This window comes from Gavialis gangeticus, unplaced genomic scaffold (genome assembly GCF_001723915.1).
Source record: "Gavialis gangeticus isolate Ggan-Ray unplaced genomic scaffold, GavGan_comp1, whole genome shotgun sequence".
Classification (NCBI taxonomy): Eukaryota; Metazoa; Chordata; order Crocodylia; family Gavialidae; genus Gavialis; species Gavialis gangeticus.
In genome coordinates, this window is record NW_017729032.1 from 141569511 (window position 1) to 141583023 (window position 13513).

A 13513-nucleotide genomic window follows, 5' to 3' on the forward strand; every position below is an offset into this window, starting at 1 on the left:
TCAGCCAATCTGCAATCCATCTGACTGTGTAGGCATCTATGCCACAGTCGCCTAGTTTTTTAACTAGGATGGGGTGAGAGACGGTGTCAAAGGCCTTGCTGAAGTCCAGAAAGACTACATCCACCGCGACACCTGCATCCATGGCCTTTGTGACCTGATCGTAAAAGGCAATCAGGTTGGTCTGACATGATCTCCCCCTAATAAATCCATGCTGATTGCCCCTGAGCATCATTTCTGATGCCGGCCCATCACAATTATATTGCACATCAACTCAGTCAGAGTTTAAATTTAAGTCCCAGGGTACTCAATGGTATGCCACTGGTAGCCCCCTTTATTGGTTAGATAATTGGCTGAGAAAAAGAGCTCTGTTTCATGTTTACCAACAACCAGGTAGAAACAAAAAGTCACTTATACGATTTTAATATATTTTAAATATGTTTTAAAGTTTGGAAGCTTATAACAAATTTGCCAATGCTTTGACAGTTGTCAGTCTTCTTCAGGGCTTCCCATAGACCAAAATTCCTTTAGATTAGCAAAGACAGCAACTCAAGTCTAAAATACGTGGTTACAAAAAAACAGTGGATTTCTACTAAAGGCCATGAGGGGTTTTGCATTTCCACCCCAGTTCCCATTTCACATGCCACAAGATCTCATATTTTACGTTATGACTGCTTAAGAGAGCCTATAGGTTAGTACACATTGAGAAACCAGGATTGAGGTGCTTTGCCTGACAACTCCTCCAGTACCCATCTCTTGCAGTTGTGTATTTGACATAAGGGAGAAGCATAAAGGAAGGAATTCTCCCCTTTCAGGCTGCAGACCGACTCAAGTATAATTCCCACTTTGCAATGCACAATTAACAAAGAGAAGGATCTGCATTTCCTCTCCCTATATTGTCAGAGGGAACTGCTATGGTATGGTATGGTACTGCAGTGCAGTACAGCAGTGGTACTATACCCTTTTCGGGGGTATTTTTTCCCCCTTACAATCCTACCCTGCTCTTAATACATTGTAAGACCACCAGTTACTTTGATACAGATATCTTTGTTGCTGTGGAGCTAGGAATACAATTTACTCCCTACAAGTTGTGTGAAAAAATATGTTTTTTATTAAGCGGATAATTTAAAATTTAAATTTTATGACCCCCTCTTTTTTGCACCTAAATACTAATTCTGCAATGTCATATAGGAACCTGACCGAGCATGTTTCCAAACCTCAGGTCTGCAATTCACCCTACATAGGCTAACTCCTGCACCTGAATAAGGCCCCAGACAGCTTCCAATACAAACTAGGCAAGAAACTCAATGCTATGCTGTGCAGCATGTTCTGTCTCACAGCAAACTATTTGGAAGCCAGGAATAAAAGGCACTCACCAGCAGCATTTTTACAGGCAGGAGGTAAATCAAAATCATCCTTTTGTTTTTCTGACTTGAGCGGTGACAATGCTCAAAGGCAAACGACAGATATTCCTCAGCTACAAACACAGAAAGAGGATCAGTAAAGCTTCTGGTAACAAAGACCAATGACAAAAACTGGTTAAACAGGGACTTTAATATTAGGTTCATTCTGACCCTATCACTGGATCCAGACATGCAGGCACATGCAGTTTGTGGTGCCACAAACTGCTTTTGCCGCACCACAAACCACACGCGTTGCGCATTAAACCATGCCTTGTGCTGCTAATTTGCAGCGCCAGAACAAAATTTGCTACTGGGACTTCCCAGTATCAAAAAACACAACCCTGGACAAACGTGCATCAGGGCAAATGTGGAGACAGGGAGCGCGCAGCCTAGGGCCACAGCCAGCCATTCCCTGAGTAGCAGAGCCCCCACACTAAAGCATGTGGAGATGAGGGAGCAGCCAACCCAGGGCTGCCTGCTCCCCAGTCTCATGCCACACTGTGCCCCAGCCAGCCAGGGAGCAACTGAGGGTACCTCACTGCAGGGACCACACAGTATGTGGAGATGGGGGAGCAGGCAGCCCAGCAGCCCCCACACTAAGGCACCCCATGCCCCAGCCAGCCAGTCCCCCCGCCCCGCAGCAGACAGAGCACCAGAACAATGTGTCCTGCTGCAAAGTGCACAGGCAGGGGTATGCACTGTGGCACAAAGTAGTGGCACAATTTTGTGCTGCTATTTATGCTGGTGGCCTAGGGTTACTGTATTTCCAGGATCAAAAAAGAGGACGCACGCAAGGGAGAGGAGCAGGGAGGGAGTGGAGGGGCTGGGAGGAGAGCAGAAGGAGTATACGATTGTGGCAGCAATATGCCTGTGCCCTGCCTCTGTCCCTCACTCCTAAGACCCTGGCCCCCCAGACCTGTGGGTACCCTTCACTGTCCACCCACAACCACCTTCCCCACCCAAGACCAACTTGCTGGGGCCCACACACAGAGCCCATGATGCCTGACAGCCGATCACCTTGCCCGCTGCTCCCAGCCCCAAGCATCCAACCTGCTCATGCCCAGGAAAAGCAGAGGCAAAGTAAAAACCTGGACATTTGCTTGTATTTTAAGAATTCACCCAGACATGAGGACAGGGGTCCAAAAAAGAAGATATGTTCGGGAAAACCCAGACATATGGTAACCCAAAGTGCTGCTGCAAATGCACATCCCTGCTTGTGTGGACACAGCCTGTGATTTGAGCCTGTCAAGAGATTTCTCTCATATTTTAATAACTTAAAAGCATTCACACAGGAACTAAGTCAGTCAAAATTGCACAGTAACAAAACACAAATGCAGTAAGGATCAATTCATTCATTAGACAGGAAATTACAATAAAAACTAGATCTCTATCTAAAAGGTCACTAAGGCTGTGTTGGTATGTTTTGGATGGGGTAGTTGGACAATCAAACCACATTATAAAAGAGATTTCCATATCAATGCAGTAGAATTACTGTGCTACAGAAGAGGATAACTTCAAGATAATACATTTTTTACATGCCATAAACGTTTTCCAAAATAAATGTTAGGGTTTTTCAAACTAAAGGGAGTCACATAACATATGTGTGCCTGTAAATATCTGAAGAAGTGTTCAAGTGGTAAAAGTGACACTGCAAATAAATGCTTTAATGGGTTTTTGCTGCTAGGGAGGACAAAAAACACAGTTTGTCTGCTCTAAGACCAGACACTGAAATATCTATGTTCAAACTTTCTTTTTGGCTTCTTGTACCATGCTGTGTGAGCAGAGGGGTAAAGGAGGGGAATCAATGAAGTATAGATGCATTTTTATATAAATATCACACAAGAAGGATTATATGAGCTGTAAATGAATCCTTAATGTGGTGAACAGGAATATGAGAAATATTATTTTACTTGAAGAAAACTAGTATTGTCTAAGTACTATGCAAGTTACAGTAACCCAAGACTTAAAAATAGTAACATTATGATATGCCCAGTTTCTAAGACACTTCTGTTAAAGTCACTTTTAAAATAAAAACTGCCTCACATATAACCATTAATGCTGAAAAAGTAGTTAACAAATTAATTCCAGTTCAGCAAAAATATGAAGTCACTGTGACCACTCATACACTCAGAAAATCCAAAGATAAGAGTTAGGAGGCTAAAACCTACTTTTGTCACCATAGTTTTTGCTACTTGTTGCTTCCTGTATTTCTCTAGATAAAATTAGATTTCTTTTCTAGTTCTCAGGGGACTACAGTGCTGACACTGGGACTGTTTCCAATGTCTGCACTGCCACCACTGAAGTTTTATATCCATGAATAAGTATATTTTTTCCTGAAATTAAAAAGCTTCATAAAATGATTAAACTTAACTTGTTTTTAAAAAAAGTTTACACTTCTAACATTTCAGAGATTCTTTTTTTTCAGTTATCAGTTCTATGCAGGAACTGAGGATTAAATGTCCTTATCTGGCTGAATACTCATACTGAAAAATACTTACTGTAGTGCATGTGTGTATAAAATATACCACAATAACTAAAAAAAGACACCACAGAGGCAGATATTTTAAAACTGAGTATACACTGCAGTTAGAAGTGTAATGCAATCCCTACCCAAATCAGGCTCAGCCTGCAGTAAATCCTTTTGGATTTTTTTTGTACTCACCAAATGTAAGTTATGCTAATGAAACAACTGTCCCTTCCACAACAGGTTTTGACTCGCACACAAAACATGTCAGCTGGATTTCAGTCCCAGCAGTCAGAGTATCTGCCCTGCTGACATACAGTACCTTGCTTAAAATCACTGTCAAACATGGCCTTGCGTCCAACGTAATATCTGTATGTAACTCTCTGTGCCATTGTATATTCATCTTTCAGATTTGAGCTGTCGATTGCTCTAATTAATGGTTTACATAGATGAAGTTTGTTGATCTGTGAAAAGAGTTACATGTTTGAAAGACATACTAATGTGGCACCACTGGATAAATGTGGACTTGATTTAGAATACAAAATGTAAAGAAAACCAGGTAATTAGATTTGGTTCATACCTTAAAATAAATTTTAAACAGCTGATTCACCAGGAACAACATGCCCCACTTTTTGGAGTCTTCAATGCCAGCTCGACTGATACAAGAGATAAAAAGCAATAAAAAGGAACATTTAGTGAAAATATGATTTTGCTTCTGGGGACCTTTTGTGTATATTTGTGAATAAGTGTTTTTAAACCAGTAACATAGTCAAGATGAAAGTCTCATATTTTAAACCATACAACACCATCAAAACAGGGTGCCCTTTCAAACTTAGGATCTTTGCCATCTTTAAGGTTTGCTCAACTGCATTTTCTATCAACATCATTAGAACCTTAAGTCTGTTCACAGTTTCTTTGTTAGATTATTTATTTGTACTTAAAATATACATAAATTGGAATTAAGGTCATGCCTTTGACCACGTTTTTGAAGAAATGACTATGGGTATTTGCTGGAAGTGGGCAAGTAAAGAGATATATTTAAGAGGATGCATTGGTTTTAAGACTGATAAGAGAGAGGTGCAATAATTTTAAGTGCCTCTGGATGGTAATATTGTCTAAGTTGATGACAATAGGGTGACCCCCTGCAAAGAGTATTCTGCACACCTATAGGCAGCATGTACCTGAGAATTCTAGTTGCCTGAAATATCAGAAGCAAGGAAAAAACAGCAAAGAAATCTTTTCCCCAGGTTGAAAGTGTTAAAATTGTAAGAGTGGAAAACTGAAGACTGAGGCAAGACTCCTTCTTTCACAGTCTTAAGTAACAGGGTATACAAACTCTAGAACAGAACAGGAAAGTGGTCTGCTTTGGGAGCTTAGTGGTCTGCTTTGGGAGCTAAGGAAAAAAAAAAAATCAAGCTCTCTCTCCAACACATGCTAAAAATGCCAGAAAGAGAGAAGCTACCCCTATAGTAAATCACAAGGGTACTGAACAAAAAAGACCCAAGCCACAGGGGTGACTGTGCTGACTCAGATATTGACTTAATGGAAAGAAATTAATATTTATGCTTTGCAAATTGGAAATTTATTTACTTTTTTAATGATTCAGTGTGCAAAATAGGAAGGATCTTTCACTCACGTGTCACTAGCACAGACTCGAAAACAGCTCATCAGCAATTCCGCTGCTTTTTCCAGCATGTCGCCAACTTTGCTTTTTCCTTTCTTTACCAACTGTTGATCTGCCTAGCATGACAAGATGAGAAACATACAGTGTACTCCTACTTCCAGGTTCATTTTGTTCAAAACAAAAGGTTAGTGTTTTAAACACTTGTCTTGGTAAGTAAAATAAGTGGTAAATTTGTCACTTTGGCCACCCCAAAATCCTGCAAGTGACATAACCAGGGATCCTGGTTTTCTCTGTTAAAAAATATCCCCAATTTTCAGGTTAAAAAAGTACCCCAAAATCCACATTTTTCCATGCTTAAAATGAAACGCCTCTAATGTAAATAGACAGGTAGGTAGATAGATAGATATTTTTTTTAAATCAGCAAAAACCAGCATCCCAGGACATTACTTTTGTAACACAGAATTAAAGTATCTCCTTAAAATTCTGAATATCTTACTTCAAAAAAAAAAAAAAGGTGGCTTTAACAGCTTTAACTTACAGTTTATGTTTTAATTAGCTAGGCTTAAAACTGTGACATTTTAATATAATACCTTTTTTGAGATTTAGAAACTTTTATAGCACTACTGTGATCCTTCATGTAATCATATGGTTCTAGAAGCTGAAGCTTTAAGAAACATCACTATATATGCCATTGCTGAAAATAAAATCACGAAAGCTGGCAATACTGCATAAATGAGACTAAAGAGGTCTAAAAGTTGTATATTGATTAATGTAGGCCTCTACCTAGGACCAAGAATAAATGAAAGGAAGCAAGTGGTTCCCATATGGACTGGGATTTGCCTATATTAAGGGTGTAAAACATGGTTGACAGCTGTCATCTGGCCCACAGGACTTCCAGACAGAATGGGAATTTGGGGGCAGAGCCTACCATTAAGTTTGGGGTCTGGAGCCCCACTGGTGATACATGACCAGCAGAGAGTAAGCAACGACTCTTGTTAACCTTCATACTACCACTGCCACATCCAAACCTGACCTGCAAGGAGTCCTACGGTCTAGACTACACTGGCTAGGAGAAAGGAGTTTGACCCCATGATCTATGTGCTTTGTGACTATCATAACAACAAATTAAAAAACAAAACAAAACGGAGATTTAGGGCTGTGTTAGGGCAGTTGAAAAACCATTATAGTGATGCATCCATTTTAGTTTTTAAGTTGTCTAATAAAATAAAAAAAAGAAGCTTACAAATTAACATTTGTCTGGGGACTCCCAAAAGGTAAACCCAGTGCTGATGGAGGGATATCCTTGTACTCTCTGGCTCTCATAATGAAAAAACGTTAATACAGCAAATCAAAATCCTCTGTCCAAGTTAGCCCAAATCAGGTTTCTACAGGTAATCTCTGGGTATAAGCATGCAACTTGGCATATCAAGTTTAGAGTCTCAAAAGTGAATGAGGTCACAATAAGAAGTACAAAAAAATACCTGTCTGTTTGGTTCAAAGCATTTCCAAGTCCAGTGGAGGCCACCATTTTTGACAGGCATGCCACAAACAACCCTGCACACTCCTATAGTGCCACTCTGATTCCTGCTCCCTGTCTGATCTGCTGCTCTGATTTCTGCTTCCTTCCCTACCTGCCACTGTGTTGCCTGTTCCCTCCTCAATCTGTTGTGCTATACCCAGAGACAAACCTTGGTTTGTTCTTTGGGACAGGAAGCAGAACAGCAGGGAGAAACTCAGGGCTCTGGGGCTACCCCAAGGATGGGTTTGTGACATGGGTCCCTATGAAATTCCAACTAATGTAAAAGAAAATTCTACCTTAATCAAGGGGCCAAGAATAGAATAACTAGTGAAGCTGAAAAATCAGCCAAACAGAAGTCTTTAGAACCATAAATCCAGACTTGACTTCCATGTCCTTCAAGTTCTCAGCACCTCTCTACTTCAGGGCGAACCACAGGATGGGGACAGAGTGAGCAATCTACATTTGTAATAATATCTACTGAATTTCACAGATGGTGAGATTATAAACATGCATTGTTTTATTAACACACAATTCCAAAAAAATTAAGTAAAATGAGGCTGAATGATGAAGTTTAATATTTAAGCCACTTAAATTTCTTATGAACGGATGAAGTTCATGAAATGGTAACTGTATGTTTTACATCTACTTACATTATTAGCAAAAATTCGAAGGTCAAGTGCTACAGCATACATAATGGGCAAAGCCCTAGAGAAACAAAGACAGTTAACTGAACCTCTCTCTCGCAACAAAACCATAACATCTACATATTTTTAAAACTAACTGGTGTTTATACATCTCCATAAACATCTCACTTTTCTTTCCCTATGGAAGTCTCTACAAAGAGGAAAGTTTCTTTAGAAGGCTGACATGTCGCAAATCTCTATAGTGAATGAAAAATATATTTAAAAAATCTGCTCCACAATTTAAGTCTCCAATGAATATCATTTTGCATTCAGTAGCTTGTTTAAGGAAAAGAAAATAAATACACTACATATAATTTAATTTAGAATGTTGGGTTTTTACAAAAAGATAATTTCTGGCTTACATTACGCCCCCCCCCTTTACACATTACATGTATTATACAATTAACTGATTAACTGTGCAATTAATTTAGATCAGCTACAGGTGCAAAGTAACTGTCATGCCATAAAAAAAAATCCAAACAGCAATAAAGTTAAAGCTGGAAAATGTCAATAACTTTATAGCTGGTTTCTATCCATATCTAACTTGCATGTATAGCAGGGTCTCCTCAGCTATGGGGCACTGTCGGGACAGAGTCCACAGCTGCAAGACTCTCCATCTTGGCTGCTGTGCAGCGCAGCCATGGCTCAGATTTTGATGCTACAGGACTCACTGCTGCAGGAGCTTGCTACTTGCCCATGCAGAGAACCCACAATGGTGATCCCACTCTACCCACACCAGCAATAAGGCATGATAGGATCTGATGTTGGATCCCACTATCACATGTGGCATGGCAGGATGTGCGATTGTGCGAATCATACATCAAATCCTATAATGCCTTTACCTGAACATCTAGTCACATACCATATACAAATAACTGCTGTGCATAAAAATGTAGATGAAGCATAATTATAAATTAATTAAAGTATTTTTTTATAGAGATATCTTAATTGAATAATGGCAAAATTTTATGATGAACTAATAACAATCCGTCTGGCCACTAATGCTTGTTGTGAAGTACTTACCAGTTTTCTTCTTTATGTGCCTGAAATGCTCGCAGGAATGATGTGTTGTATTTAGGAGAACTTAATACAGTACAGTTTGCAAAGCTAAACAGCACAAATAAAGACGCCATATTCTATGTTCTATGTTCTAGTTTCGGGAAATGGACATCAGTTAAAAACAGAATAGGTGTGGGATCAGGATTCAGGGACATACAAGAGAGGAGAGAGGGGCAGCTCTGTTGCTTGTTCCCTCCTTTCCTGACTTTGCAGAAGCACAGGTATGAAGCTGAGGAGGCTCAACATAGCAGTTCTCTGCAGTAACATCATCACCTTGATACAGTGGGGATTTAGGGTCTGTATAAATGCTTTTAGGAGACTCCTGTATATTTTACTAATCTTCTGGCTTGGAAAGCATGAGGTAGAGAGAAGGGAAAATACTTATTTAGGTTTCACTGTTTAAGTTTATATAATTTAAATATTCTGAACTAAAACTGTATTTACATCTTCTAAATTATCAGGATGAATTTCCATTTCTCAAATAAATATGGAATTATCCTAGATACAAAACAGAGGACTGATAGAAAAGGATATTGGACAATAACGGTTTGGCATTTGTATGCTTCAATGAAGTCATGGTTTCCCACTGCATAAGTACATCTGTCAAAAGGAAAAAAGGAAAGCATTAGGAAAGACAAATTTTAAAGGTTGTTCCTTTTGCTTCTTGGTGAAATGAAAAGCTTTGTAATAATATAGGCTGCATACAGCCATGACATTTGTGTCAGGAGAAAAGCCTTTCTCCAGGCACAAAAGCAGTATACAGCCATTCAAGGGCTTTTTTGCAGAAGGAAACAGCTCTTCTGCAGGAAAGTTTACCTCTTGCAACCAGGGAGAACCCTCCCCTCTCACACACAGTTCAACGGCTGTGCACGTCTATCAGGTGTTGAGGACACCCAGCATCCCACAGTTTTCTGCTGTCCCTCACTCCCTCCCTCCCAGGAAGAGGGAGGGAAGGAGAACACTGGTTCCTTGACAGCCAGAGGTGTGGGACCCTGTCCCCTGTCCCACAAGCTGATTGGCAGAACAGGATTGGGGGTCATTCTTCTGGTTCACCAAGACGAGTGCAACAACGGGGGAAAGGTGTGCCTGGAACTGTACCCCCAAGTCCCCACCTTAGTTCCCAGCTGCTGGGTTTTAAATGCTGCCCTGGCCACACAGGTGAACAGTGTGGGTAAGAACTGGGAAGAGAACAGGGAGGCCATCCTCAAGACCCATCCCCAGCTCCTGCTAGCTTCCCTTTGCAGTCTCCACCCTCAGCTCCCAATTGAACAGTGGAGGTGGCAAAACCCAAGGGGGCTGGGAATTGGGGCTGGAAAAGCTATCCCTGACCCCATTCCTGGCCCCTGGGCTTTAAATGCCACCAACCTCCCACCCCAGTTTTAAATTAATTTTCTACAACTGCCATTCAAAACAACCTAAAAAGGAAAACGTACCAAGTTACTGAAATGAATGACAACAAAAAGTAAAATGATACAGTTAACTGGACTGCTAGTAAATGCAACCCCCCCCAAAGTATAAACAAAACACTCAGCAAAATTATTTTGGGTTCAAGAGAGTGGCCTGACTAATCTTTATAGTTTTATAACTACCTCTTCCTATTTCTATTAAATATTTCTTTTCCCTTCTGTTTATTGCCTGTTCACTTTCATCACTGCTGTTACTATTAAAAGCAAGTACCCTCTTCTAGGGCCTGGAAAAGGAGAGCGACGATCAGTATAAATAAAAAGATATGACAGTGACTACATACATGTGCTGTTAAGACTAGAAAATGGAATTAAAAACAGAAAATCAGTAAATACTGTCTGGGATATTTTATCTTTTGCAGTTTTAGGGGTTACTGTAACAAGAGTATGAAAAACATTTTCAGACCAAAGAGGTTGACAGTGTCACTTCAAATAACTCTGATCAATTCAGAGAAAAATTCAATGCCTTCCTTTAAATGCTTCCAAATTTAAACTTTCTCATTCTCAGTCCACCTTTACCTTAAGTGGGCAGCAAACATTTCATCATAGGGTGGTTCCAGAACTTGCTGACATTTCTCTTCTGGAGATGGAAGCTAGATATAGAATAAATAAATCAACAAAGCATTTAAGTGTAAGGTAAGGTAAATCAAAAATAGAAAGCCATAGGCATATTTTACCAAGAATTATTTTACATAATGGTATTTTTCTACATACAAACTTTCATTTGACATCAGAACCTCAGAAGATCCTTAGAAAGGAGAAGTGGAAACTCAGGAAGAATAGATGGTAAAGCAGGGGTGGGCAAATTATGGCCCGTGGGCTGGATCTGACCTGCAGCGTGTCCCTGTGCCCAGCCCAGGTGTGGGGTGCAGTCTGGGCTGTGGCATGGCTGGTCTCACTGTCCCCAGAGTGCACAGCAAGGCTGGAGTGGGGCACAGTGGCTGGACTCACTTCGCAGCAGCCTCCACAACTCCTTCCAGCTGCCACTGGCCAACCTTCCAGTTGGCAGTGGGTCAGCCTCCACTGCCTCCAGCACCAGCACCTAGGCACCATGGCCCATCCGCCCTGCACCCACCACTGGAGGTACCAGACGGAGCATGCAGGTGGGGTCTCATGTAGACCAGCCCAGGCCCATGCAGGCAGGGCATGCTTGGCAGGTGGATGGGATGGGGCCACGGGCAGGGGAGTGGCATCCAGGAGCAGAACGTGCAGCTGATGCCAAGGCCAGGGCTTGGAATAGGGTGACAGGGCAGTGACAGTATGGAGCCAGGGCTCAGGGCAGAGCCATGATCCATCCTCATGACAGGCAGAGGCATGTAGGGAGTGGAGCACAGCTCCAGCCCTGCAGTGTTACGGCCTTCCAATGCCAGCCCCCGCTGCCCATCCCACTCCCGGATCCTGCCCACCACCCACCCATGGCCCCATCCCACCTGCCTGGCCAAGCACACCCTGCCCTGCACACGTCCCAGACTACTCTCATCGGCCAGTGACAGTGCAGGGCCGGCTCCAGGGCAGAGCCACTGAGAGAGTTCTGGTGAGCTGCTACAGGCTGTGGGGGTACTGGAGTATAAGGGGGTGTTAAACCAGTCCTCAGCAGATCACCAATACTCTCTCAGTGGCTCTGGCCCAAATAACTACCCACCCGTATGGTAAAGTATTGGGGAAGAAGGGGAAAAAGCACATCACGGAGAAAGCTGAAGAGTTGAAAAATGTGAGAAGGGACAGAAAAACACAAAACCAGAAAGAGCCACAGCTTTGGCTCATTAAAAATATTTTTTTCAGGAAGAAGGCAAGGTAAAATGAGACAAGGCAGGTGGAAAAAAAGGAAGGGAGAAAAGTGTAGGCTGGGGACATGTATAGATCTTACAATCTACGTTTCGCTGTATTCTTCTAGAAACCATTGTACATTTTTTAGGTTATTATGAGAAGAAGGGAACGATGAATGCATCTTATTGCTAATGGGATACAAGGCAATGTTCTTCTGGCCACATATCTGGCTAACTGCAGTTTTAAAATTTACATAGTGATACAGAAGGAAAGGTTTTACAGACTATTAATAAGGATATTTTAAATATTCCTAAGGAACTGCATGGGGAGATCACACTACTGAAGTCTATCAGTTAGTTTATTTTTTTTATAAATAAAATTGTTGTAATTTTCTTCTGAACAGTCTTGGTTTCTCACTTTTAAATTCTGTAGGGCTTTATATAACAGTAGAAATTTTTCCCCCCCAGATCACATCCTAGGTACATTCTCCTTTCTCAAGTATGAGAGGTTTCTTTTTAAGTTTGTGCTTTTTTAATTTTTTCTTGCTTATTTATTATCCTTGCTATTCTTCTCTGTGGACATTACTTCATTTAACATGGATTTCCTATTTGCATCAAGAAATCATATCCAAATGGGAAAAATCTCATATCCATTAAGAGCCTCTCCAAAGTCAGTGAAAATGTACTCCCCAACCCAAAGAATACTGGAGGATTTGGGGCTGCGATTTGGCAAGGTAACAATTTTCCTTACCTGAAGTCTAGGGTTTGCAACATGAGGATGCTTAAATGACACTAGTTCTGCACAAAAAAGTCCATCTCTGGTATCAATGGCCTCTTGTACCTAAACAAGATAGGTAAACGGAAAAAAAGAAAACAACAGCAAGGAATGACACGAAATTATGGGGTATGGTAAACACACTAGTGGGAAGGGATCAAATGCAGGCGGACCTGAACAGGTTGGAAAAGTGGGCAGAAAAGAATAGGATGCAGTTCAACAAAGACAAGTGCAAAGTGCTGCATGTAGGAAGAAGGAATCACCAACACACCTATAGGGTAGGGGAGGACGTTCTCAGCAGCACAGCAGCTGAAAGGGATCTCGGAGTCATTGTTGACTTCAAGATGAAAATGAGCTGCCAATGTGATAAAGTAAACAGTAAAGCTAACCACACTCTTATCATGCATTAGCAGGTGCATCATGAAGAGGTCCAGGGAGGTGATACTTCCCCCTCTATGCAGCATTGGTCAAACCACAGCTGGAGTACTGTCCAGATCTGGGCGCTGCACTTCAAGAGGGATGTGGATAACCTTGAGAAGGTCCAGAGGAGGGCCACTCTTATGGTTAGGGGCCTGCAGGTAAGGCCTGACGAGAGACCAAGGGACCTGAATCTCTTCAGCCGCTACAAGAGAAGGCTGACAGGTGATCATGTGGCCGTTTACAAATTCATCGGCGGTGTGGGGGGGGGGGGGGGGCAAAAAAAAGAAAAGTTTGTGTTTACCAGGGCGCCCCTTGGAAAAACCCGGAACAACAGCCCAAA

The 13513-nt window shown here is 41.5% G+C and overlaps 1 protein-coding gene across 2 annotated transcripts in view; it reads right to left on the reverse strand.

Moving 5' to 3' along the window:
• Nucleotides 1-13513, reverse strand: part of PCID2 (PCI domain containing 2) — a 19735-nt gene that overhangs the window by 4089 nt on the left and 2133 nt on the right. For both annotated transcript variants that reach the window (XM_019524116.1, XM_019524117.1), the window contains 9 exons: nucleotides 12730-12819; nucleotides 10732-10805; nucleotides 9284-9349; nucleotides 8714-8755; nucleotides 7658-7712; nucleotides 5501-5604; nucleotides 4445-4520; nucleotides 4187-4328; nucleotides 1374-1474 (listed from right to left, as the gene is read on the reverse strand). In XM_019524116.1, coding sequence (XP_019379661.1) covers nucleotides 1374-1474; nucleotides 4187-4328; nucleotides 4445-4520; nucleotides 5501-5604; nucleotides 7658-7712; nucleotides 8714-8755; nucleotides 9284-9349; nucleotides 10732-10805; nucleotides 12730-12819 — 750 coding nt within the window. The remainder of the gene's footprint in view (nucleotides 1-1373; nucleotides 1475-4186; nucleotides 4329-4444; nucleotides 4521-5500; nucleotides 5605-7657; nucleotides 7713-8713; nucleotides 8756-9283; nucleotides 9350-10731; nucleotides 10806-12729; nucleotides 12820-13513) is intronic.